The sequence below is a fragment of the Tachysurus fulvidraco genome, chromosome 26 (assembly GCF_022655615.1).
Source record: "Tachysurus fulvidraco isolate hzauxx_2018 chromosome 26, HZAU_PFXX_2.0, whole genome shotgun sequence".
Taxonomy (NCBI): domain Eukaryota; kingdom Metazoa; phylum Chordata; class Actinopteri; order Siluriformes; family Bagridae; genus Tachysurus; species Tachysurus fulvidraco.
In genome coordinates, this window is record NC_062543.1 from 12509222 (window position 1) to 12536782 (window position 27561).

The 27561-nt window shown below is 37.6% G+C and overlaps 5 protein-coding genes across 17 annotated transcripts in view; 1 reads left to right on the top strand and 4 right to left on the bottom strand.

Moving 5' to 3' along the window:
* arhgef12b (Rho guanine nucleotide exchange factor (GEF) 12b) overlaps window positions 1-3198 on the top strand; it is a 45266-nt gene extending 42068 nt beyond the window's left edge. For all 9 annotated transcript variants that reach the window (XM_027178599.2, XM_027178602.2, XM_027178597.2 and 6 more), the window contains 2 exons: window positions 1300-1375; window positions 1491-3198. In XM_027178599.2, the coding sequence (XP_027034400.2) occupies window positions 1300-1375; window positions 1491-1501 (87 nt within the window). In that variant the 3' untranslated portion in view covers window positions 1502-3198. The remainder of the gene's footprint in view (window positions 1-1299; window positions 1376-1490) is intronic.
* Window positions 3199-4428: 1230 nt separating this feature from the next.
* Window positions 4429-8434, bottom strand: cenatac (centrosomal AT-AC splicing factor). 2 transcript variants are annotated; one of them, XM_027178797.2, is made up of 11 exons: window positions 8217-8434; window positions 7256-7422; window positions 7058-7156; window positions 6901-6967; window positions 6757-6819; window positions 6271-6332; window positions 5400-5526; window positions 5266-5296; window positions 5086-5181; window positions 4808-4940; window positions 4429-4727 (listed from the first exon to the last, which is right to left on the bottom strand). In XM_027178797.2, the coding sequence occupies exons 1-11, from the start codon at window positions 8331-8333 to the stop codon at window positions 4622-4624; spliced, it is 1068 nt and encodes a 355-aa protein (XP_027034598.1). In that variant the 5' UTR covers window positions 8334-8434; the 3' UTR covers window positions 4429-4621. The 2 variants fall into 2 exon arrangements, with proteins under 2 accessions (XP_027034598.1, XP_027034597.1); XM_027178796.2 differs by having other exon boundaries at window positions 5400-5529.
* A 598-nt stretch (window positions 8435-9032) lies between these two features.
* On the bottom strand, window positions 9033-12213 carry foxr1 (forkhead box R1). Its single transcript, XM_027178593.2, has 6 exons — window positions 11753-12213; window positions 11561-11662; window positions 10694-10923; window positions 10015-10286; window positions 9311-9543; window positions 9033-9230 (listed from the first exon to the last, which is right to left on the bottom strand). The coding sequence occupies exons 1-6, from the start codon at window positions 11958-11960 to the stop codon at window positions 9202-9204; spliced, it is 1074 nt and encodes a 357-aa protein (XP_027034394.1). The 5' UTR covers window positions 11961-12213; the 3' UTR covers window positions 9033-9201.
* Window positions 12214-12812: 599 nt separating this feature from the next.
* Window positions 12813-15780, bottom strand: zgc:194948 (uncharacterized protein LOC796981 homolog). 2 transcript variants are annotated; one of them, XM_047809007.1, is made up of 6 exons: window positions 15681-15780; window positions 15173-15383; window positions 14871-15014; window positions 13616-13739; window positions 13469-13527; window positions 12813-13362 (listed from the first exon to the last, which is right to left on the bottom strand). In XM_047809007.1, exons 2-6 carry the CDS (start codon window positions 15225-15227, stop codon window positions 13220-13222), a joined length of 525 nt encoding a protein of 174 aa, XP_047664963.1. In that variant the 5' UTR covers window positions 15228-15383; window positions 15681-15780; the 3' UTR covers window positions 12813-13219. The 2 variants fall into 2 exon arrangements, with proteins under 2 accessions (XP_047664963.1, XP_027034544.2); XM_027178743.2 differs by having other exon boundaries at window positions 15173-15259; window positions 15681-15758.
* A 2033-nt stretch (window positions 15781-17813) lies between these two features.
* Window positions 17814-27382, bottom strand: pou2f3 (POU class 2 homeobox 3). Of its 3 annotated transcripts, none has more exons than XM_027178583.2 (13): window positions 27228-27382; window positions 26809-26865; window positions 23062-23096; window positions 22345-22446; window positions 22122-22227; window positions 21571-21659; window positions 21090-21281; window positions 20752-20893; window positions 20524-20657; window positions 20262-20426; window positions 19997-20036; window positions 19786-19900; window positions 17814-18783 (listed from the first exon to the last, which is right to left on the bottom strand). In XM_027178583.2, the coding sequence occupies exons 2-13, from the start codon at window positions 26855-26857 to the stop codon at window positions 18744-18746; spliced, it is 1209 nt and encodes a 402-aa protein (XP_027034384.1). In that variant the 5' UTR covers window positions 26858-26865; window positions 27228-27382; the 3' UTR covers window positions 17814-18743. The 3 variants fall into 3 exon arrangements, with proteins under 3 accessions (XP_027034384.1, XP_027034383.1, XP_027034385.1); XM_027178582.2 differs by having other exon boundaries at window positions 19994-20036; window positions 27228-27381; XM_027178584.2 differs by having other exon boundaries at window positions 19994-20036; window positions 21090-21266; window positions 27228-27380.
* Window positions 27383-27561: the final 179 nt, after the last annotated feature.

Sequence of the window (27561 nt, forward strand, 5' to 3'; positions counted from 1 at the left end):
GCCCTTTTTAAATTATTTTGTTTGTTTGTTTGTTTGTTTGTTTAAGTTTTAAAGAGGACCATGTCGTGCGAATGTTTTTCTGTTGTGATTTCTGCTTTTTTTTTTTTTTTGCACGTATTTTGCACTTGTGGGCTCCTAATACGGCAAACGACAAAGCAAATAGCTTTTCCGTCCTACAAAACATGCAAACACGCCTCATTTTATCCAGTAATAACATTTAAAGACAGGATTCGTTTAGCGTTTTTCAACACAGTTACCGAATCATCTTTTGAAAATCTCAATGCACCTTGACATTCAAAAATGCTTTCCACCGAACTGGCACATGGAAGATCCAGAAGCTTGTCACCAGGAAAGTAAAAATTGTACTCAGTGTTAGTTTTTAGATCAAATCTGGACATGCGCTTTATACATTTTGCTTAAAGTTCTATTTTAAATTGTAAATATAACCGCTATATTAGAAAAAAACTGATTTAGCAGCCAGACGATATGTAAAATATCTAGATCTTTTTTGTTTATATGAAAGATTTTTCGAGATCCTTTGTTGTTTACATTAGCGTCGTAGCTCTAGTGCAAAGGATAACGAATCTGGATTTATTTTTTCCAGACTGAATTCTTCCCTCTAAGGCCACTGCAAGTCTTAATGCTCAATTCGGATATTTTGCTCAGATCTGATTTTTTTTGTTTGGCTGTTCACATTACCTTTTAAAATGTGGCCTATATCAGATACCAGTGTGAACCGTTTGCTGTTTCGAACTGACCCGCATGCGCATACGAACAATAACGATGATGTCACACGCAGCACGCCGTTGTGCTAAACAGTTGGCGAGGTTATGGAGGAAGTATTGTATCATCTGGTGCGAGCAAACATATCATGTAATGCTATAATGTGATGTATTCCATGCAAACATTGAGCTGGTTAATGTAACCACTTTATATAACACTCTTAACACACACACGTTACCAGTCACGTTTTCGCCGGTGCATAATTGTGACAAATGTCGATGTAGATTGATGTAAAAGTCGCATCAAATCCGCCTTGGTTGTTCACACTGCGGCCACATTGGAAAAAATCAGATTTGGGTCTGATTCAGGCCCGCGACCCGGCCCCGGATAAGCGGTAGAGAATGGATGGATGGATGGTTGGATGGGTTTGATTCAGGACACTACTCCTGAAGAAGTCTGACCTGGTCACTTGACCCCAAAAAATTGGATTTGGGCCACTTTTACCTGCAGTGTGAACGGGGCCTAATATTCTCCCTGTGTTTGCTCACACTGTTGTTGTTGTTGTTTTTTTTAAAGGATGTAGAATCAAAATATAACCAACTATGCCAAAGGCACTCAGAGCAAGCAGCTACTGATTCAGAAGAAAACAAAGGTATTAAAATTAATTCTTAAACTTGTTCCCTCTTCACACACAGCTTTTCAAATATAAGTCATTAACCGAGTGCCTTCTTTCTGTAATTTTTTTTTCCTTTTCTTCTTCTTCACAGATAAAAGCTAGTGTACCTGGGAGCTGTGGTTTCCTGCTGGAAGTAGAAGAGATGCAGAGTCAACAGGAAGTGATGCTGTGCTCCTGCTGCTCCTTGATCAACTCTTAGGCATCTCCGCTGCCTTTAATCGGCAGTGACGAAGACCGAGGGATCCCAAACCAAACCTCACACCCGCAGTAGTCTCGCTTCTTTCTGAGGAAAGCGCGTGGAAAATTTACCAAGACGTTCCATCATCCCGAGTCGCTTCAGCTATTTAATCGGAGCCATGAAGATTTGGATTAAAGCGGCTCTCTACAAAACATACAAAGTTAAAGGAAGAGTAGACGATGGCAGCACGGCACCAAGGATGAACTAAATCCTGGTTGGAACTTCATCTCTTCTCATTTTCACATCAAATCAACTTATATGTGAAATTGACAGTTTAAAAAAAAAAAAAAAAAGCTCTGCTATGACTGGATGAAATTGGGTTCAATAACCAGTCATAACCAGTAAAATGATGCTACGCGTAGTTCTCTAGGCCTTTGACCTCGACTTTAGTCGTCTTACGAAATGTCCTTCATAAGGACTAATGCTACAAAACAGCCTGAGGGATCATTCCTTTTGTGTATGGGTATGAATGTTATTACTGCTGCGCACATCTGCATGAGGGCCTCATGTGGCCCATTTACACATCTGACCACTAAACGACAGGAAGAATTGACTGTTCTCGATCTGATCTCGTGGCTGAAGCTTCAACAAACACAATCAGGTTCATTTTTTTTTAAAGCCTATCGTTCAGGTTTCATAGCTAAAATTATGAGCTTGTCCGGTTGCGAGTTAAGGTAGAATACCGCGTTCTTTTTAATCTGACGTCGACGCGAAGAGGAAAGCCGAAAGAGGGATCGCTCTTACTGCTGTTACTGAAATGGAGTCGCCTGAAAACCCGAAGGGATTTTAAGCTTTTTTTTTTATTTTTTATTTTTTACTCTCCCACATTCTGTCGAATGAAGCTACTGAAGGTCTTTACGCAGAGAAAGCAGAACTTTATCACCACGAGGCACTATATTCGTTCACTTCTACAAGCCAAACTCGATCCAAAGTCTTACTCTGGATGGTAATAGCATGGATTTTCTCTTTATCCGGGACGTGGGAATGAAGTTACGTGAAGATGAAAACGATTCTGAACATTAATGCAAGAACTTCTTTTACAAAAAAAAACAAAAAACAAAAAAAAAAAAACAGACCACTTAAGGTCTATAAGTGTAAAATTGTACAATTATGACCAACACTGCATCTCTTACAGAGACCTAATTCCTTCTCTTTTTTTTCTTTCTGCTTTCCACATATACGAGTCGTGTATTATTTTAACAGAACCTACTAAAAAAAAAAAAAAAAAGGATAATAATAATAAATGACTGCAAGGTATCCTTAAATATTAATGTACTTTTTATTTTGGCTAATATTTGAGGTATTATCATTATTATTATTGAGCACTATTAATGATCTTTTAGCCTTCTGTGGGAAGAGATATGAATAGTTTCGAATAGGTTCTATTGCGTAAAAATAAGACTGAACTGTTCAGAATTTAAAGAACGATTGCACACTGTCTCGGTTTTATTTACCGCTGCGGAACAAAGTGACACAAGTTTCTGGGTTTATTACCTTAAAGGACGGAGATCCAAACCACTTCGCTATGCTGCAGATTTATTCAATAAACTGGAAACACGAATGGTGAAGTTGAATCTTTCATCCCGAAAGAAAAAGAAATTGTATTTGGGGGAAAAACCACATAACTATAAAGAATATTTGAAATGAGCATTTAACATAAAATAAATAAGACGGGATTTTATAGGAGAAAAGTTGGTGAGTTTGCGGGATGTAAATGTAATCTGTAATTATTTGTAATCAGACCATCCTTAAAAATATTCTTGTTTCTAACCCGACCGACCCTGTCAATTTAGGACAGACTCAAATTTACTTATTTGTAAAAAATTGCTTAAAGTCCGACCGACTTGCCGGTTGTAAATTTGCGTTAAGACCGACCTTATTTTTATTTATTTATTTTTTTACTCTTCAAACAACTAATACAAAAGCAATAAAATGATATTAACGGGTTCGGGCGCCCGAAGTTCTCGAAAAACTGTCCAGCATCTAAATAATAAGGTTTGGGTTGAAGACCCAGTCAGTGACGTCACGATATGCTAATTTGTTTTGCTAAGTCATACCTACGTAATCACCATCACCAAAATTGTACCTTTCTTTTTTACATTGAAATTTGAAAAAAAAAGTAATAATATAGACCTACATACATACCGACCTTTTTTTTTTTTTACTGTTACTGCAAACCAAACTATTTTTAATGATGGCCTTATGTAAATTTTTTTAATGTTGCCGCACAGCCGACACGACTTGTTACAACATTTCTAAACGCTTTGTATTCTTCCCTCATCATGCTACAGAGAAACGGGAAACAACCGTACAGTCGCTCAGCCCGAATCCTTACGGCAGGCACTTATTTCCAGGGATTTCAGAACAGCGTAACAGATATTGCGTCATCGGGTAGGCGTGGCCTATTTGATAATCTAACCCTAGTTTTTGTTGTTTATTTGTTTTCTAAAATAAATCTACCTATATGTCTGTTTTTGTCCTTTGTAGTATGCTGTTATTTATTTATTTTTTTTTAAAGAGGGGGCGTTTTTCCAAGACCTCCAGAAACACGGCAACTTTACGTCGTGGTAACGAAACCCCTGGAATTAAGTGAATGCCGAATACTTACTGTACAATATACCGTCACTGTAGACTCTTCTATGGAGTTTTATAAACTCCCCTTAAAGCAATCAATCACCTCAACGATCATATTAAACAACACAGTGTAGTTTTGTAGACGTTCATAAGGTTACTATAGAAACGAGATCACACCTCATCAGCACCAGTTTGTGCGTCAATATAAACAAATTCGAGAATTTAAGCGTTGCGGTTTAATTAGAGTTGTTTCTCAATGTGAGAAAGGCAATGCAGTTACAAACTGAATGAATGTTACATCAATGGACAATTTCTGATGGAAAAACAAACAAAAAAAACTGTCTGTGGATGTATTTAGTTTCGAGCTCCTGTTGGGTAGGTTGCAGTGTTCATAGAAATATGTTTGGTGATCAGAAGTCTCCGTTAGTCAGATGTTTCTGCTTCTTGGCTGCTTTTCCTCCAAGCTCCTTCCGTCTCTTCTGCCCACTTTTAGCTTCCTCCTGCCTAAACTGATGCCTGAAAAAACACCACGTTCGAGATTTAACCACAATCCCTCTGGTGCTATGATGTAAATGTCGTTTATTCTCGGCTCTCACCTGGACTGCCAGCGTCTGCCGCTGTTCCACACTCGGCCGAAAGACGGAAGCCAGTCGGCACCGGTGTGTGAGCTGTGGTCAAAGTTGGCACCTACGCGGTTGGCTGGGAGCCTCTTCAGCTTCTGCTGCTCTTCTGTAGAGATTGACAGAGGAGGTTAAAAGCAACATAGCAGAAGAAGCCAACAAGAGCTTCCTTATTTAATGCCAGTCAGAGGATTCCTACAACCTACAAAAGTTTGCAGTTTTTACTCAAAACTGGCAGAAAAAGAGCTGCTTACTGTGTTTAAGAAAGTCCTGCAGAGATGGACCGATGTCCTGCGATGTACCCGGAGTCTCGTCCTTGGGATCCTCCAGCAGCCACGGAGGCACCGCCCCTACACCACAACATTCATATACAATTCAATTCGTACACCGTCGTCCGACGATATCCGTCGTTATCCATTTCGAGTTAAACTCACCTGTGTGAACGTTTCCGATGGCAGAACAGTCCTTCAAAAGGAAATGTTAAAGGTCAGAGTTTGATAAGGAATAAATCTATCAATCAATAAATAAATAGCTAGCTAGCCACGGACATGAAGAATTATTCAGTTACCTGATGACCAATGAAGGTTAGGCCTTGTCCTGAATCGTCCCACTGACTCACGAAGGGATCTCTACGGCTCGGGCCCGGCTGCTCGTTCAGTACGCTGCGAAAACGTCCTGTCTGCACTGAACCCATGCTACTGAGATACAGGAGTCACATCCAGTGCATCTGAACTGTTAGTTTGTTATCCTTCATTATCAATATGATTAAATTTTTAGTTACCACCAGTTTTTATATCTTAATGTATGTATTTGATATTAAAAACTAAACAGGAAAAAAACCAAAAAAACAAAAAACAATGCCCCCAAAACAGCCATGACAAGTTTGTGTCTTTCGTTTTTTCACTAGAACTAGCATCGCTAACAAGTAAAGAAAGATGGTTTCATTTGAATATCTTGTATGAAAAAAGGAACATTAGTGAGATCGGGCACTGAGGAGGTCTGGTGTGCAGTCAGAATTTCAGTTAACCCTAACGGTGTTCAGTTGGGGATGAGTCAGTGTCAGGGCTTTGTGCAGGACACTTGAGTTCTTCCACTCCAACCATAAAACACATTTGTCATGCAGGACCAGGTTTGGGTCTCTTAGTTCCAGTGAAAGGAAATAATAATGTAACAGGAATGAAGACCCACATGTAGCTATGTCAGGTATCTATACTTTTTACATACTGCATTTTTGGGTTGTATCACATGGAGACTCTATATTTGGAGGAGAGTGCTACATTTCCCATACACCAAATCATGATGAGCTGCTATCACACTAACTGAATCAGAGGTGCTTTCCACACTGCTGATTACAGCGACTAGCTCCGGTGCAGAAACGTCAGACACAAAACATCTCGGCTGATGGACTGCAGACGCAGGTCTGGGTCTGGATCGCTTACCTGATAGCCTGCTGGACGTCCTGCTGCTCCGGGTCAGCAGACTGCTGCAGCTCTGGATCAGGCTGGGTTTGATTCAGGAAATGTCAACAGTAACAACTCGCACTCGTCATACACGATTACATTTTAAAGAAAGGCTAGAAAACCTAGAGCTCAGTCAGGGTTTACTTTAAAAAGAAGACATGGAAGAGAAAGATGTAAATAAAACCTGCTGTTATGTCTCTTATGAAACGCGCGGGCAGTGATGATCCTATATCCAACATTTCCAATGCGTTTGTTCTCTATATGACTCAAAATCTATCCATTATTCACAACCCAGATAACGTGTTTGATTCATTGTTTTTCCCACCCACGTCTGTGGATTATTTTACGTTCTCATGCGATGAGTTGCTCCTGTTTCTCAAAGCGACACCAGGTTTGTGTTTGTGATACCCTGTCAGCTCTTTCAATGAGATATGGATACTGTCGCTTCATTCCTGGAACACAAACCTCTATAAGAGCCTGAAGAACCTCCAGCCTGTGCTGCTCCTGCGACCGGATAAAAGCAGCTTGCTAGAAGTATCACAAGAAACAAATCAGAAATCATATCTGTAATAGCGGAGGTGACGCGACGAGATTGCGTGGAAAACGTACTTCTTTAAGCAGCGTGTCCTCTTTCTCTTCATACTGCTCAATAGCTTTGGCGACTTCTTCCTTGAATCTTGAAGGACAAACAATTTCATCTTTTAACATTAAGAACAAAATGGGGGGAAAAAAAGAAAAGGGAAAGTATTTATTTGTTCTGTTCCACCTGTCGGACTCCTGCTCTGTGATGATGAACTTCTCTTTGTGTTTAGGGTCTGCTTTGTTCTTCCACCAGAAGGCGTTTGTGTTTTTGCGATGCTCTTGACTGAAACAGAGTGGCACACACACACACACACACGGTGAGCCATTTGAACTAAAAAGTAATCATCCAGTAATCATCTATACGGAGTGGGTGAATTCTTACGTGTTCATGTGTTCCAGCAGTCCTCCATAAAGCACAGTGACTCTTCCATCAGTCACGTGTTTCTGCACCTCCACCTCACAGCAGTAACACCAAAACCCAGTTTTGTGCTCCACTGCGTCAAATTTCTCCACTTGCGGACATTTCAGGGTTCTCCGTGCTTCTTTCACCTGCATCCAGACAAATGAAAACAAATAAAATAGAACAGTTAGTGTTACTTTATACAGATTCTATCAGTATAGATCAGATCACAGATTTCGACACTTCATGGTCAGTGCAGATGGGATACTGACAGTCGCTCATTAGAAAACGTCAAATCGACTAATAATCACAATAAATGATGTTTCGGTGAAACTCTGTGGTATGTGATGTATTTATATTACTTTAATAATTTACAAACAGATTGGAAGCAGTTTTAACTTCTTTTTTGAGCTTTCTCTTGAATTAACACCTGTTTTGCCTCATATTTCTTAGCAAGAATTATATTTCTAGAATATTTATACTTATAGAATCATAATTCTACAACCCCACCACACAAAACCACAACCCCCCACCACACACACAACCACAACCCCACCACACATACACATACACATACACAACCCCACCACACACACACACACTTTAACATCAAGCTTCCTGTCTAAAATGAACACTAATTTAAAAATTATTTTATTACATGAATTTAAGAATTTGGAATTTAACAAGAATGTAAATATATTAAATTATTTAATTTGATTACGAATACTTTAAAACAGCAAATAACGAACTTCTTATGATTCTGATTTCTCTCTGAAAGCGACTCACTGGCTCCGTCCCAAAAGGCTCATTGCTCCCTACACAAGTGCACTACGTAAACATTTCTTCTTCTACGCCTGTAGTGCACTCGTGTTTCAAGATAACGTACTTATTAGAACGGAGCCGCATTACTAGCGCGTTAGCTTCTGCTAGCGACCTGCTTTACCTTATCCAGGAATTTAACCAGAACTACTTTCAGTTTGCTCTGGTGGCTTTTCCCGTAGATGTGACCTTTCCCTGAGAAATCCGTCTGTCTGCAGATAGCACAATAAAACGCTCCCATTGTAGAAAAAAAAAAACAATTAGTCGTTTCTTGTGTTAACAAACGCCATCGTTAACGTCTGCTAAAAATACTTATTGACGGAAGTTGCGTAAACGTTACCATTAGCGCCCTCTATTGGCCCGGTGAGCGCTATTGCAGTCTATGACTCAATACTGCCATCTGCTGGACTCTCGCAAAACTTCGAATATTGCACTGAACCCATGCTGAAATTAATTATTATTATGATTTTAAAAAAATTGCCTACGTCCTATTGTCATATTTCCCAATAACGGCTCATCTGAATAATGTTATTCCTCTAATACAACAACATTGCCAAAACTTATTTTATTATTAAAAGATCACATCATAATTATCAGATTAGTGTTACTTTTAACATGGGAATGTCAGCAAAACAAGTTAGTACCTGTTCTGACTCTATAAACAACCGCTCCTTCAAAAGGCTCTTTTTCCTGACTTTTATAAAAGCACCAACACTGTAGACTCCTTACTTTATTGTTTTAATGTTAATTCTCATCACAAAAAACAGCAACCATAACAATTATAATTTGTTATTATTTATTTTAAGTGGAACATCTACTATACTTCTAATCAGAGAAGGACTCCTACATAATTAAAACTTCATGAGGTTCTAATTTATTATATAATCTCATTGAATTATTTTAAAGGGGCTTAATAAACAAAACCATCCACACTAGTAAGTGCAAATAACAGTATTTTTTTATTTTGAAAGAAAGAGAAATTAAACACAAAGAAAAATATTGTTCAAGATTAACAAGAACATCTCTAGTGCAAACAGTGATCACAAGCAGCATGTGAAAACATGGACAAATTCTGTCTTCTTTTAAATCCTCCAGGCTCCTGCACCAGATTACAACTCAAACAGTGCTTGAATCATATCTGTGTAAAGGAGCAGAAATCAAAAAACAGACAGCTGGGAATGAAAATGATATTCAAAGCTCATGGCACCGGACTCTGACCTGGGTAGTTCATGCTCCTCTTCAGCATTCTGAACGAGTCTGCCGTGAGCGTCTGGATCTCGTTCCTCAGTCTTCTCCGACCGTCCAGCGTCAGGTGCCACAGGCAGGACTTCCTCTTCCCATCACCGGTCACCTGCTGCGGCGTCTTTCTGAAGCTGTTGCTGAAACACAGGTTGTGGCGGATGGTGTTTTTCCAGCCATCAGGCGCCGTTAGGAAGAAAGGGAAGTGTTCCCTGGAGAGATGATTAACAGGATGTCCAAAGGTTTCAGGGTTGAACGGAGCTTTAAATAATAATTAGGAAGCTTTGAGAGGCTCAGTTAAAATAAATAAATAAATAAATAAAGTGTTCTTTACAAAGATGTACAAGCAAGCACAAATCTTAGAATCAGGGCAAACTCTGACCGTCAAGAAAAAACTAAACATTAAAATAAAATATATACTATGAAGTATTTGGTGATTCTGGTCCATTTGATTGCTTATTTGATTTATTGCTTTATCTTAGTGGTTGTGATTGGATTTATTTTAAATAAATAATAATAAATAAATAAACAATGCTACATAATCCTACAGATAATCCTATATTTTCAATAATTTGCTTACAAGCTTATAAATATTCAATGACAGCTGCATGAAGGTGTCAATTAAGGAAGAACAAAAACAGAGCTTAAGACCTAAAGCTATTTCTCAATACACCTTTGTTCACCTGGTAAAGTTGTAGATCTGCTGGACGTTCAGACTGCCGGAATGACAGCTGCTCAGTGCCATGGCAATGAGGATGCAGTAGTTAACAGGAGGCCGAGGCCAAGCACCGCTCTTTAGGTTGTGGCTGTCCTGCAAGACCTTCTGCAGCCTCCTGTTCTGAGCCAGACCCAGCCTGCGTGACGATACCTCCTTGGGCGCTCGACCCCTCCGGGTTCCTTTCGACTTACGGCAGATTGCCACGTCATCTGAGGATGCGTCGTCATCATCCGTGAGCTGGAATGACAGAGCAGAACTGAGGAGAAATGTCAAGGTCAAATGTTCTTGTAGCAAAGCATAAACTGTGGCTTTGAAGGACGCAGAGTCAAGTTAGAATCTGTGATTAACAAGATTACTGCTGAGGAACTGGGCTAAGCAAGTGCTCCGGGATGTTTTTATATAGTTGTTAGCCTTTTACTGGTCACATAAATTGAATTAGTTGAAACCAAAACTATAAAACATGGTTCAGGAATAAAAGCTCCATGTCAATAAATATTCACAATATTCCAATATATTAGTGTATTTAATTGCAAATGAATCTGGGTGCAAAATGTTTAAGAACCACCGGTGTAAGGAAATTGTCTACAGCTCAGCATAGAAAAAAGTATAGCATATGTATGCTTTGATGCTTTTTAAGGTCTCACCTGATATTCACTCGAGAGAGACGCGTCATGCAGCGATTCATCCAGACAGGTTTCATCAGACAACGGCAGCAGGTGCAGGTTTTGTCCTGGCAAGCCTAGGGCAGGACCTGACGCAGACCTGTCTATTGTTAGTTTTGGAAGCGATGGCTTTTTGTCTTGAACAGGATATTTGATGGGACAGGCCAGACACGGGTTTACCATTAACCACAGATTTGGCTGTATTACAGATTCTGGAAGATAAAGAAATAGGTGTAACAAAAGGATTTCAAAAGACAAGAGTGGGTGTGTCTACAGGGCTCAATAGTATTATTGAGTTATGAAGTTTCATCTTTATAATGTTCTCCATGTTGACTGAAAAGTTTGGTTGTACACATCATTATGCTGAGGATATTTCTGCAATACTGAGTGACGAATTATTGCCACTATATATATAAACCCTTAAATTCTGCTTGAGACCCCGATCACTCAGGTAACTGTTTCGGTTATATGAGGAAACGTTTAATTAACATTTCAGAAAGGAGTCTCCAGTGTACTTTGTAACATTATGTCTTCAGGATTGGGAAAGTATTCGGGTCAAATCATGCTGCTGTTTTTCACTTTCACTGTTTTTCAGTAACATGCAAGCTGATTTTGTTTTCTCTAATAAACTTTAACAAAAAGGAACCCTGTTTATCATTTCAGTGCTAACAGGATTACGATATTATATCATATTCCTATAACACCACACCCCAAACCTATTTGTAAAACATACCAAAATACTATTAAATCAGTAAAAGAAACTCATTATGGTTTCCAAGACGTGTTTTTTTGAGCAGGTAAGCCTCATGTATCCTGCTAATCAGGAGTGTTGTGCTCATTTAGCACCACCTTTACAGTCAGCAGGGTTCTGGTGAAGCTCCTCAGGTAAAGTTCTTCTGGAGATTCTGGCATAATGCCACTGTGCCAAATATTGTTCATTTCTCTTTTCATCTGTGGAAGATGTTCATCATTAAAAAACAAACAAACAAACAAAAACACCTGAATTATTTTCACTTTGAGGTTAAATATGGTGTTTAATACCCTGATAAAACTGGTCTGTCGTCGTGCTCAGGTTGATCTCCTCGTTCATGTCCCAGTCGTGAAGCCCAGTCGTCAAATGAAGGTCGAGAAATTTCTCGCTAGCTCGCAGCCTGAGAAACATCTTTCTTCCTTTCTTTCTCTTTATTCGGTTGATTTGGTCGACGTTAAGAAACATTCTCAGTCGTAGATGAAGGCAGAACGGGTACATGTTCACACCAGGTGTCTGCAATTACAGCCATTTAGTGAGAAAGTTGGCGTTGCTAATGTGCTAATGGGGTTGAGGAGAAAACGCAAAGATGTCGTTTTCTAGTTCAGGCGCTGAAATAACGTCACAGCTTGACTACTTTTTTTTTTTTTTTTTTGACATAAGTTTCCAAACTTCACGTTTTAAAACCTGCTTTCCTATTAAGCATTCGAACTCTGTTAATCCATCCAAGGGTGTATTCATTCCTTTAAAACCCTTTTTTCTGGGGACTCCAGCAGTCCAAAGACATTCATTGTAAACTGATTGGCATCTCAAATTTGTCTGGAGTGTAAGTGTGATTGTGCCCTGTTATAGGATGGCACCCTTTCCAATCTGCCCCACACCTTGTGCCCCAAGTCCAACAAGGTGTAATTGAGACCACCTACTGACATGCTTTTTGGACACATTTGATAAATACAGTCAGTAATCCAAGCACAGGATCAAACCGAGGACCCCGGAGCTACGAGACTCCAAAAATACTGATGTTGCTCATAGACAATGATTTGTAGATAATTAAGCTGAACACACTTGATGACCTATAAAATGTGAACCTAATAACTATTACATTTTTAAGATTTATCCTGGTTGTGACTGACTGACTGTGTGTGTGTGTGTGTGTGTGTGTGTGTGTGTGTGTGTGTGTGTGTGTGTGGAAGATGGTGCCCTGATATGAACTGGGGTCAAGATACACCCAGACCTACCTTCACCCTGACCAGGATAAAACACACTGAATATGGTTAAATGAATTAGTGAATGAATGAATGAATGAATTTATGAACTGCATCTGGATTTAAATAAGATATAAACACACCTCAATATTTTAGCATATTTCTTTATTACATCTGAATGCAGATAAGATAATCAAATAGAAAAATAAAAATGATATCAGCACTTACAAAAAAAATGACATTAGCAACTATTAATTGTTTGTAGTGAAATAATCAAGGAAACGGTTGTCATTGTTTTTGTCATGCTGTGATTAAGTAAGGCGATATTGTAATATTACTTATTTAAAATGAAAGAAAAAAAAGATTCAAATCACTCTTCTACATCAAAATGACTTTGAAGTGCATAGATTTCATGAAAAGATTTAATCTACAAATTTCTTAGATTTAGTCTTAGCTTAATTGTTGATTTTGTGTTAAGAAAGAAATGATATAGAATGACCCCATACACTGCCAGTCACACAATTTAGACTTGATTTCTGAAGGTGAAGTGAGTTTTTACTGTTCAGAAGGGGACACGAACACACTGGTGATGATACTGATTAGCAGTATAAACATAGCTACGGACAGAAGGACTGTGATCACCAACATCGCTGCACTGCGTCCTTGGAAGCTTAGATTGATTTCGTTGTAGTTAGCAACTGTAAAACAAGACATGTACAGTATAGACGTGAGCTGAGAGTCTCTTTATGTTGTCCAATTTTCAGCTCACTGAATAATTAATAATGCAAACCGATGCTGTGTTACCTGTTCTTGTAGTTGCAATCACAGAGCTGCTACTGAGGTTTCCAATCTTATAGGTAATCCTACATATACACATAATGTATCATAAAATCACTTTTTTTGAGGTTCCTCAATTAATATTAAAGGTTTGCAGACAGATTTCCAACTCACTTGTACCGCGTGCCATTTTTGAGGTTCATCAGCTGGTATCCGATGTTTCGGCTTAATACAGTCGATCCTTTTGGATCGCTCATGCTGCCACAGCTTGGAACCGTGAAAACGTTGGACTGGATGTCTGTTAAGACCAAAGGACTCCAGTAAACCTCACAATTACAACTTGATCAAATCGTGATTAATTATAGTTAGCAAGTAATGTTAGAATTAACACTCTTTTGTCAGGGTGCAAGGAAGGCAAGCATCAAGACTTTCTATGTTCTGGCACCTCTGGGGTAGAATGATTTTTCTTTAGATGTCCGAACACATGAGTCTTTGGCATTCTACAAACAACATCTAAAGACCTGCCTTAACTGAAATACTTAAACTAGCACTTATATTTAAAATTGTACATGTGCTCTTCTTGCTGTATTCCTTCCCAGCAGAGTTTTAGACTGATCGTATTCCTAGTCCAAGTAGTAGTGAACCAGTATTGATGATAGAGTCTTCAAAAGCACAAAAGTACATAGATGATGGTATCTGCCAAAATGCCTTAAATGTAAAAACATAATTTTATTAAACTACACATTAAGGTTGTGATCATGTTCTGGCAAAACTGTGTACCTTAAGGAAGAAGATATTAAATATTGTTAACATACTGTTATATCCAGGGGTGACAATTTTTAAATTTATACTAATTGACACTAAATCATTTGAATAAATAATCATAATTTTAATGTATGTTTTTCTGAGAAAACATATCATATTGATGACATGATGGTTGCTGTGGATGAAATCTGCGAAACAACAAAAGTGTGTCCAAATAATATACTTTAAATAACTCTTAATATATTTCACCAAATATTTAATTTACATTTAATATTAGGCTTCTATTAACGCTCATGTTGTCTAAAAAGCCAGTTTACCAAACAGTCATTTTGCTTAAAGATGTCGAAAACTTTGGTAGTTAAGTGTGATTTTTTCCCTCCCACACCCTGTGAACAAATAGTTGGAAAGCTTTGTGTCAGAATCATTATTATCATCATATAGTAATCATTAAATGCAATTTGATTGGCTTAGACACTGGAGACTCATTTAATGTTTGCTTACTGAAAACTTATTAGCCTTAGATTATTCCAAACAAGTCCAAGTGACTTCTCTACTAGTTACTATAGAAATAGCTTATTAGACATTCTTATTACATTAAATATAGATATATTATGCCGACTCATCAAAATCAATCATTCAACAGAGTTACATAATTAATACGTACTACTTTGATTGGTGTCGCAATTCATGTACTCCAGGTCCACGTTCTGGCCAGCGTAGAAGCACGAAGGCAATTTTAGCATCAGCGAGTCGAAGAATTGGCCTGTGATAACTTTGTCTTTGATTGATAGCAAGCTAGGTGGAAAATCTGCACCATACAGATTAACCAAATAGAAAGCCACATTTTTATTCAGTTATAAGGTGTAACACAAAGGTACAGAATATATCTTTGAAAATACATAGTACTGTTATGCCACATCCACAGAATCTCTCCTCATTCAATAATAGCAGCTTGTCATGTCTTACCTTCTGCATGGATTAGAGGAATTAATCCCCCAATGATGAGGAGTACAACCAGCATCTCTGCCCTTGGTGTATCTTTGAGAGTCTTTACTAAAATGAGATAATGAGGAATGACAACACATAACCCGGTGTGGAAGGGTCATACGTAATGGAGAGGAAAACAGGTTTCACCAGGTACTTTTGAAGCTAAAACTCTTCTTCCAGCATACACACCCTGATGATGGACAATGCATGACAAAATCATCTTAGTCTTAACTGACATGTTGGTACTGTTTACATTTGAGTCTTAGTCTATATCTGAAATTGTTTAATGAATTCTTAACCTATAATTTAATAAACAAAAAAGCTTTATATCGCATTTTATAAAATGTAAAAATGTATATTTTTAAAAATAAAATTATTTTATAAGGATGTTTCCCTGCATAAATGTTATTGGGCACTACTTTGTCAAAAAGATTTCTTTACTTTTAACCTTATTTATTTTAAGCTGAGAATCAAGCACACGCCTCACCGTCCATGCAACCGAACAGCTCAGATGTTGAAAAGAGGTTTCCATGAAAGCATTCAAGTGGTTGGTGAAAATGAAGGAATGGCTGAATGGTGGTATAAAAAGAATGAAAACATGAAAACATATTGAGAAAGCTTGCGACCTTTATCTTCTTTTATGGTTAACATTTATCAAGAGTCATCACAATGAACCGACTCCTTAACAGGAAACGTGTTTGCATATCAAATGATAGTATAAATTTATTATACCCCATGCTGATGAATTTATAGTTGATTTACAGTTAAAAAAAGGATTCAGATGATGTCAGAGAGAGAGAGAGAGAGAGAGAGAGAGAGAGAGAGAGAGAGAGAGAGAGAGAGAGAGACTAGTACAGGAACAATTGTTTATTGCTGGTACAATATAAGTGATACTGTAACAAGAACTAACTTACATAAACTGTTTATATATATATAAAACATTGATTATTTTCCAATAACATCATGTTTTCCTTTTTTATCCCTTAATAAATGTGTAAGCACTTGATATTCAGATGTGATTTTTAAATGTATTTGACAGACTTAGTCTTGCTTTGCATTATCGTTGAGTGCTCTCTAGTGGATCGGGTCGTTAATACACTAGAATCCAAAGGAAAAAGAGAGTCAGTCTGCTGTGTGATATCATCCAACTCTAGGAGTCTGTTTGACCAGAGAAAAATAAGTTTAATTAGAAGGTTTGTTACATTTCAGACTTACTCACTCTCTTAGTGTCTATAGATATAATGTGTAATATCTTTCAAAACTTTCTGCTTCTGTACATATTTCCTAACAACTGTGTCCTGTATAGGGGCATAGTGGCTGAGTGGCTTAGTGGTTAGCACATTTGCCTCACACCTCCAGGGTTGGGGGTTCGATTCCCGCCTCTGCCTTGTGTGTGAGGAGTTTGCATGTTCTCCCCGTGCCTCGGGGGTTTCCTCCGGGTACTCGGGTTTCCTCCAGGTACTCTGGTTTCCTCCCCCGGTCCAAAGACATGCATAGTAGGTTGATTGGCATCTCTGGAAAATTGTCCGTTGTGTGTGTGTGTGCCCTGCGATGGGTTGATTGATAGACATGCTTGATATTGTTTCAGAATAACAGACCAGGCCATATGAAACAAAGCTCTTGTATGGCTATGTGGAGAACAGTTTTAAGTCTGACAAGAACAGTCTGACATTGAATCAATGACTCTATCCAAAACACAACCTAGAAACACATCTAAGTCGAATCCACACGTTTTACGATGTCTGAGGATGATGACACCTCTCCCAGTTTGAGTTTTATGTATAATTTTCTTGTCAAATTAATTTACGAGGAAAGATCATGAAAGTCATTCACATGACGCGCGCATTCATCCTGAATCTTATGTTCAAACCGTTTAAAATCCGTTTTGTCTTGTCACACGACAGTAACGCATTACATTACATGATTCACGTAAAAGTTTGCAATCACGGATATAATTAAAAAATATAAAATATTGCTGTTGTCGGTTTGACCATATCATTTGGCTCATATCTAGCATTATATGACTGCCTAGGTGAGTTTTGCATCATTGTCTGTGATTTGTTCTCCCACCACACTGAAGGAAAAGGAAAGAAACCTATTTCTGTCAGGAGCACAGCCGTGGGAAATCAGACCACAATCTTTGGTGTTTGGAGAAGAAGCTGCCTAAGGCTGTGTTCACACATAACGTTTTTTTTTTTTTTTTTTTTTTTTAAACGATCTATACCTGTTTTGCATAGAAAAAAAACACACTAACCATTTTGGAAGTGTTTTTTTTTAATGAACACAGCATAACTCTGTTTGAGCTACATTAGATACTATAATTAGTTAGTCAAGAGATCTTCATGGAACGTCAACTGCCTACTGTATGTTCTAGCTGACTAGCTAGCTAACGGAACCTTCAAACTTAATCAATTTAACATTAAAACTCAAAACATTTCATGTAAATACCATATGTTTGTCGTCAGTCACACTATAATAAACAATCAACATCGAACGAATACTTTTCTTTTTGTCCGTAAAGTTTTTAAGTTCGATTATTAAACATTTAGCTGCTACAGTTGTAGATGATAAACTCTTAAATAATAAGTCTTAACTGAGCAATGTAAAGCAAGAACCGGTGTAATGTGATTAATCTGTTTAATAAGTGTTAAACAGTTACACATAGAGTCATGTCCAGCATTCAAATGTACAACACATCAATTCCATTACAAAAAGAAAAAATATTACGCATCACAAAAAAAAACAACAACAAACAAACAAACAAACAAACAAAAAACTACAAGCAAAATAAACAACAGTGATACGTAATAACATTAAAGACAAAGTGTGAAAATACAGCACTTCAAATGTTCGGACCACTTCATAAGGAAAAGGTAGAAAAAAAATCAAACACCCTTTTCCACTATATGTTACTTCCATTTCCAAAAGTATGTTCATAAAAGTTTAACTTAGAAAAGAAGACATTTATAAAATAGGAAACCGAGTAAGACATAATGAATAACTTCAAGGCCAGACTGAAAATGACTGCGATATTAAATGCTACATAACGACGACGTCTGCGATAGCCACACACTTATATGTAACTGAAAGAAATCTGATGCTTGAAATATTTGCATAGTTTTCGATTGATATTTTTGCCGACATACTCAAGTCATCTAGTGTGATTTAAAATATATTATACTAAAAATATGGTCTGAAGGATGAGAATAGATATGTAAACCTTGTTGTTGAAAAGTAATATCTAAGACTTTCAGAACTGTGACTTTAACACAACGATATATAAACTTGAAATGTTTCATAGACCTGCTGTTGATCTTGACATAAACAGACGGCTGAAATGTATCCTTATTGCTGAAACGAATCAACAAGACAGGGACTGTTTTTTGTTTTTTTGTTGTTGTTGTTGTTGTTTTTTTAGCATGTAATTGTGAAAACCAGTAATCCAGCAGTATGTAAATGTATAAATCAGAGCATTGTTTCCTTTCTAGTCCAAACAAATTGTAAACATTTTTATTTTCACTTTATGTCGAATGGCGATTCTAGATGATTCTCAGTGGTGATATGCAGTAGTGTTCCAACGATACCAAGATCTAGAAGAAAAGAGAGCTTTGTTTAATCAGAATCAGAATTGGGTTTATTGACCGAGTGTGTTTACACACACAAGGAATTTGGTTACGGCTGTTTGTGATTTTCAAAGGTACAGACATAAATAACATTATACTGTACATTTAGCTTGGACTATAAAAGACAAGACAATACAGACGATGTGAGACATTATAGACGGTACGAGTATTAAATATGAATACAGAATTTATGACTGATCAGTTATGTACATAAAGTGTGAGAAGTGCACAGTAGTGCAAATAACAGTATTGTGCAATATTTTGCTTTTTGTGTAATATACAGCAGCGGTAGTGTGTGTAACATATACGGATGATGTGATGACTGACGGTTCTGATAATGCAGTACTTGTAGATATTAAGCGGGGAATATAATTATGGTGAGTTGTTAATCAGGGTGATAAGAGGCCTGGAGACAGAAACTGTTAAATCAGATTCTCTGTGATTGCCATCTAGTGGATGGGGAACTTTATAGCAGTTTATATACAATCATGCTCATGTACATTCACTGTGCAGCTTCTCATTCATGCAATTATTCAGTCAGAAACAGGCCAGGAGATCTACAGCTGATGATGGTGAGGTGTTTTTATGCTCACTACAATTGAGTGGTTATTTGAGTTCCTACCAGCTTTAGCCTTAATGTCACCTTGAGTCATTCATTTTTCTTAAGCTACTCATTTCTACCTGCACAACCTTGGATGTTTTTGTTTTCGCACAATTCTGTGTAAACTCCTGAGACTGTTATATGTGAAAGTCCTAGGAGATCAGCCACAGTCAATGTCAATGTGATCTCATGTTCGATGTGAACATTAATTGAATCTCTTAATCAGTATCTGCATGATTTTAATAATTGTGCAGCTGTGACTGGCTGGCGGGTTGGATATGCATGAATAAGCAGGAAACTGAGGTACAGATTAATGCTGCATTAATATATCTGGTGGCATATTGTACTGTCATATTGATTAAGTTTACCCTGTGGGATTGAAGGATTGATTGACCCCCTGTGATGTCAGCGGACTGGAGGCTGAAGACATAGTGTTGGGAGAAGAGCCACGACTCGGGCTGTTAGGTGATGAGCTGCTTGACACTGCAGGAACAAAACACCACTTATCTCACTGGTTAACAAATTTAAACTTTACAACAACTACAACAACAGTTGTTGTAATAAGAAATGTCTTACCACCTCCTGAAGCAAGAGGACTGAATGGTCTGCTAGATGCAGGCTGAAATAAGAAGAAGTCTAAGTTAGAACGCGTATAGGGTGAACAACAATGTTTTTAAACAACAGTTTTTAAGTAACTAATTAAAGTTCAATTACATTCCTTATTTTGATTGACTGTTTTTTCTTTTGTTAATCCAGACACTGAATTTTATGAAGCAGGGAACTGATGAAAGTTGAAGGAAAGAATAAAGTGTCATGTCTTGTAAAAACAACAACAACCTCTCACCAGTCTGGAATTGTAGTTGTGCGATTTTATAGGTGAGTTGGCGACTGGGCAATAAATCCTCTTCTCCTTCTGCCGTCGGTTGCAGAACCACACCCGAACCACTTCCTTTTCCATGGAAAGCTGCTCCGAGATGAGAGTGATCTCCTCAGAGTTCGGTTTGGGATTCTAAAAAAATGAAAAATCAGTCACGACTTGCCGACAACGCCACTTAACTACAGGTCGGCATCTAAACACTTTGGGTCGGGTCAATCAAATTCCTCACATCATTGAAGCGTTTCTCCAGTGTGAGCTTGATGTTGGTCTCAATGCTCGTTCTCTTTTTTCTCTTCCTCCCATATCCTTCCATAAGAGGTGGTAGCGTTGCAGGATTAGCCATTGAGTCTGAGGGTGAGTTTTCTGAAAAAAAGGTCAAAGTATAAAAGGTTAAATCAACGGTATCAAAAATACATCATTTTACGTTTTGACATCACATTGGGTCAATCAAATATACCTGCATCACTGAGCCACTTCTCCAGCAATGGTTTGAGCTTGCACATGTTCTTAAAGCTGAGATTTAGAGCCTCAAAGCGGGAAATTGTGGTTTGACTGAAATCATTTCCATAGAGCTTCCCCATAGCCAAACCCACATCTCCCTAAAAGTAGAATCATAATATTAACATCTCATTTGATGTCTTTAAAACTTTCTCGTGAAAAAAAAAAAGATTGCTTAAAAATGATCGAGATCACATGGGAATTCACTCTAAAGCCAGTTTGCACTTTAAATATTATTGCACTCTTTAGTGTATTTATTTACATCTGTTTGAAAAATTTGAATATGTAGGTCATTGCCTGTGTGAAGCCCAGCTTGATGCGTCTTTGTTTGAAAGACTTGGCAAACTGCTCCAGCTCCTCCAGGTCACTTGGCTCGTCCTGCTGAGAAGCGCCCACGTGCTTAGGCACCTGTAAGTGAGGCATGTCCAAGTGTCCATCCATGGAGGACCCAGCCAAGCCTGTTCGACCCATTCCCTGTGCAGATATAAACTATAGATCAGATATAATAGATGTTAAGTTCTCAATTTAGTCCATGGGGATTCCCAGCCAGACAGCATTGTTTTTGTGTTCTGGTTTCTGACACAACTAAGCCATGTGATTAGACTCTGGAGCTCATCTAATATCTCAGGAAACTTTGTTTAAACCTAAAACATTTCGTTCAGGTGACTTGTGATTTTACAGTCGTACCTTAACAGACTTCGGATGTGTTTTCTGAAGACTGGATTGAAAAACTACAATAATTATAACAAGTGATGTGATATAAATGACTTTTGTTTACCTGAGGTGTAAGGGCCAGTCCAGGCTGGTGCTGCAGGAGACTAGGCTGAGACTGAGAGGGCAAGGACAGGAGATTCGGCTGCAGTAAAGCTACAAGACAATATAAGGCGCAATAAATATAACACGCAAACTGCTTTGCCAAACATTACACCACAATGCTCGATATTAGGAATTTGTCATTTCATATTCTATAACAAAATTAGGTCCAGCTCACCTGTAGTGATTAATATAGACATGTTATGCATTTCTATAATAACGATTTATGCTGGAACAAGTCTATGACAGACAATCCACATAAATGGCATGTTTTCTCTAGAGTTATTTATTTAGACAATATGGAAAAAAGAGAAGTTGATCATGAGGAAATGAATGTTTATATCTGCTGTATTATAAGTGATAATAGGAACTAACTTGTACTGATACTGATAACTTGTTTTGTTTTGTTTTTTTATCCAGTGACATCAGAACAATGCGTTTAGAAGTCACAGATTCAGATTTCTATAATGCATATCGTTCCATGAAGTAGAATTTTATAAATATCTAAGAACTGACCCTGATGTCCGGTCTGAGCCTGGGAGAGGAGGAAAGGTGAAGACGAGGAAAGATGTGATCCAGGCATGAGGACCAGCTGGGGAAGTGAGTGAAGTGATGGCAAATCCTGAAAGCACATAACACAAAAGTGTTCATAATGCTCCTCTCCATCATGTATAAGCCTCTCATAATAATAACATGTGATTTCATGTGTGATCTGTTGGAGGAATGTTTCACGGCATACCCCAGGCAGCTGTCCGGTTGGAACTGGTGATCCCTGCGTGAGGTGACATGTCTTATGTGATGAGGCAGAGTGAGGGGAATCGTTTAGGTCCTCGGTTTTTATCTAGAAAGCAGTAAAGTTACATTGTGATCTTTAACAGCGTCCCAGAGATTCCTACACAAGAAATCAAGCGATCGTTTTGCAGTTCTGATCGATAATTAACTTGGGCCTTGATGGTCAAATACCATTTAGTCATGAAAGCGAAAAAAATATTAAGTGCCTTTAAACTACTTTATATTATGTTTGTGTGTAGTAGCTTGGAATAAAGTCACATGTATGCTGGTGTCCGTTGTGTGCGCGTGTGTGTATGCGCACGTGTGTGTGTGTGTGTGTGTGTGTGTGTGTGTGTGTGTATTCACACCAAGGCTGTCTGACTTGTTCTACAGGAGGGAGCTTTTGAAAAACATTCCTTCCCTGCCCTCAGGCTAGAGCCTATGCAAATGGGAACCTGAGGCTAGTTCCTGTACATGGGACACAGTACAGTCCTCTGCATAGCATTACATGAGAAAAAAAGGCCAATGTAGCTTCTAATAAATCAAGGTTAATTAGCAGTGACATGCATTACATTGCAGTACAATAGATCATTGAAACCTTTATACACTTGACGATAATGTAAGGTAGATTCGCTGTCATGCAAATTTACTGATGATCTTTAAGAAATTATTAACGTGTGTTTACCTGTCTTGTGAAGTCAATTCCATTTTGTTCGATTTCTGCAGAAGGAATAGAATATAGTTAAGAATTTACACAATTAATGCTTTTTACTAAAGCCTCTTTTAAGGGCATATATATATATATATATATATATATATATATATATATATATATATATATATATATATATATATATATATATACTGAGAGCAATAGTTACGGAGTTAGCTACTTATTAGTTTCATATATATTTAATAAGTAGCTAACTCCTCAATTATTACTCTCAGTGGGTCTTTTGGTGCCTTTTGTGCTACGCTAACCATTATGGAGGTAGGGTTTTTCAAGGCCTCTACCAAGTTCAAAGGTTGTTTGGTCCAGGTAATCTGTCCTGATTTGAAATTCAAATAGGGCCATGTGAGGCTGTGGTTAGCGCATCAGTGCTCGCTCGTCCCGCGCTATGGAAATTGGCGCTCCTCCCCGAGCCAAACTTCCAGTATGGAAATGAAGCACCCATGCAAATAGGAACGTATCCATGGCAACCTTTCGCAAGCCCTCATATTTGAATGTTTACAAACCCCCAGGTGCATCGCTGGCTCATTCTTTCTCTGTTAAAGTCTTTCTCTCTTTCTTGCACATAAACAACACAGATACAATAGTGTTCAAGTTGGGGTTGTTTCTTTTAACACACTTTATATTAATTAGACTTTGCAAGATTGTTCTCAGGAAAGTTCTTATTTTCATAACAATCGCACTTAACTCCAATTAAGTTCATTAAAAGGGATTAGTCCATGCTTGTTATTCAAAATGATTTTAGACAAAACTTGTTTTAAGCCTTTTGGGAAAATTTTGAATATGAATGAATATAAATATCCTAAGATTGATTATCCTGTTTACACATAATTAGTTTTTATTAAGTAGTTATGTTGTATATTTGATACCATTTATTTTATGTACTTTAAGTACACAAATGTCCTACATTTGTAGGTAACATTAATAAAATAACTTCACCATTCAGGTACATTGCACTTCTTAATGTCTTCAACATAAAACAACTCTTCGCCTTCCTTGCGGACTTTTCTTTCGAGTAGAATTAGCTCACGAAAGAAATGTTGCACTATTGCAACAGGTTAAGTCTTCTTCGATGGACAACAAAGACGTAAGCTCAAATAAGGTCCGTTCTCTGCTTTTGCGGCTTATATGAGAACACACATTGGGTTTAGTTTTCTCTGAACTTGCCCTTTCTCTGAAAATGCTGTAAATGCCCTTGTCCTTGTTTGGTATAAAACTTTAAACAAATATGATGCAATTTAATTTAATTCACTTTAGAAGGATTATAAAAAGTCTACTTATGTGAGAAACAAAACACACTAAAAAGATTACTATGTTTATAACCATAGTATTCATATTATCATCGTAGTTATAGTTAGTTATATTTGCTTCGTAATAGTTAAACATTACATAAACGGATTTCTTTTCTATAACTCAAATTTTTGTTAAAGTTAAAAGGTTGTTTTGCTGAAAATAAAAGTAATCCTTTGTTCTGACTATGTCTTTACTTTAAATAAAGATTATCTAAAAGTTGAGTTTACTTACGGTTTTAAAGCAGTAAAATTTACCCAATTTGAAATGTCTTAGAGAGGAGACATAGTTATCATCACTCTTACATATACTAATTCTTATTATAATAACTACCATTATAGGTTGATCATTATGATTGTAAATTGTAAACTTATTTTGATGACATAAAATGACAAATATTGCTTAATCCTTTGTCATAGGCAAAGCCATGCTTATAGTTAAAGTTAAAGTAATAATTTTGTAGTTATGTCCATTGTAAGAATTCGACTTATAGATAGAATTATAGGTCTAGTTTAATTCTAATATATTATAAACTAGTAGTTACCGAGATAGTTATAATTATAGTCATATGTTTGACGTGGTTATATACACTTTACATAACTTTGTAGTTATTTATCATTTTAGCCATTGTCAAGTTTTAATTATAGATATTGTCTATTATTTACTAATAAGCACAGTTTTCATTAAAGATATTCTCCTAGTTATAGTTATAATTCTATTTCCATATTATCACTTATGACCTAGTTAACGTTTGACTACTAACTTTCCGCTACAAACGATGTTGTGTAGGACGCAGTATATAAAATATCGTCATGAATCTTTATTACCCTGCAAAACATTACGATCCTGTTGCTGATGACACGAATATGTTTGCACCGGTATACTGGAAAAGACTGAAGCCTGAAATATTTCGTATTACAGGAAACGATGCTACACAAAACAGTCATTTACTATATTGTGCTGTCTCTGAATCCAAGTTCCTCATTTCAGACCCTTGTGTTCCGTACGGAGGCAACTAACTATGTGTCGGTATGGCCTGGGGGTATGAACGCTTCAATGCAAACAGTCCACCACCCCCATGCACATGCACACACACACATCCTGGTACACTGTTATGCCCTTGATGAACATCATGCCCTAGAGCTCTATGCATCTCTTTTTTGTCTCTTCACGGTTAAGGCACTACAACCCTTACTCCACGAACCATAAACAGGTTCAGGTTGTCTTAACGCATCTGCAGAAATGAACGACTCAGCAGTTTTATTATAGAGGTAGTATCTGATGTTGTAGTCCCTCTACACAATTACTGTTGATGTATTGGTGGTAGAATTGATGGTTGTTACTCGACAGTGGAAAACAATGGACAAACTTCAAGTAAGTCTGTGCAATGAATGAGATAGATATAAAATAAAATACCGACACAGAGTGTGGTATTGATCACTGTATCATTAAAGAAAGAGGCAGGGAAGAAAAAACGAACAAACTTATGTTTAGGATTAAAGCAAGACGGTGGCGGTGTGATGTACGGTAGTTGACAGTGATGACAGTCGAGAATGAGTCGAGACCTGCCTAGCAGAAAGACCATAACAGGCAAGACAAAGAGCAGAACTCACTGGTCAAAACCACAAACGGCTTTGACAAGAGACACACGGAAGCCTGTGTCTTTCTTGTGAAAACACCTCGACCAATGGCAGAGGTGCATCAACAAGGTTGAAATTACGAATAATGCACTAAGATCTCATCAAGCACTAAATAATCACAGATAAGAATACTATCACGATAGGTATTCCGTAGGTAGATTTCTATGTTTAATGAAAAAAACAACAACATACGTTTAGAAGACTATTTATTATTTATATATTATATATAACATTTAGATATGTTCTCTTTAGGGCTTCAGGTCATTTAAAGATAATAAAAATAAAGATTTGATTTTAACATTTAATAACTTTTGATATTCTTCATCCGAAAGAAAAATGAGAAAATGAGAAAAAAAACAACAAACAAAAACTTACGATGAATGCTTTGACAACAAATAAAGAAACAATTTATTTAAGTCGTAATTTTGCTTCTTAAGCTATTAAATTCATTGGCTGTATAGAAATGTTATGTTTTTATATACTGTCAACAAACCTGCGGCTCTTTTTAATCCTACTTTACCCTGCAGCTTCTGTTAGAACAGCATAATAACTATTAACTAATAACTGTTTTTTTTTTATTTGTTCTATTGAACGGTTTCCCATTGTCAAGAGTAGACCTGGTTGTAATGGTGTCCTTATAATCTTTATATGTCTTGACTTTTTCTCATCTTATGTAACCAGGACACCACAAATATTAGCTGTGGAATTCTCTATAAAAATCCATCAAAGCACAAGTAAAACTCAGCCCTTATAGGATAAATAGCTTTCTTACCTGCGTGTTCATGCTGAGGATCCCTCTGCTCGACAGCTTCTGTGCTCATCTTAATATCTGTAATGATAAATATAGCTGATTTTCCTACTTTATGCGCACACTGGGCCAATTCATGGCCCGGTCAGGAAAATGAACTTGAGGTTTTATTCTAATGGGTCCGACTTTGAAAAGGTCTCCTTTATGTAAAGGGCTTGTTGTAATATTCATAAGGGCTGAGGGGATCCCCGCTCAGCCTCCAGCCTCCAGCCGCCAGTCGCTCGGGCCCTCCTCCCTAATCTCTTCTAGTCAAAACCATTTAAATGGGTCAATATGCTGTGCGAGCAAGAGACCACAGAAAGAGATATGATTCTGCAAAACAGCTACAGAAGGATAGAGAGAGAAAGAGAGGGAGAGAGAGTAAGTAATTTCAACTGACTCACCTTAACAAGGAGATTCTGGATGTGTTTCGGTTTATTCCTTCTACAATCCTGAGTCGGTCATGAATGAAAGAAGAAGCAGGATGCATGCAGAGGAAACTTCAACATTTGGCACAAGTGGGTTCGGGGAGAAGTATTCACCTTTTTCACAATCCCACACAAGCTGATAGACAGGGGATTTGCATAAGGCCCACAGTACGTCCTATCCAGACGCACTCTTTTTGCATAAAACAACAGGGGGAGACGACAAACTGCAGAAACTCAGGTGAGTGTGTGCGCGTGTGTGTACAAGAGCGTATGTGTGTGTGTTTATGTGTGTGTGTGTGACTTCTCAAAC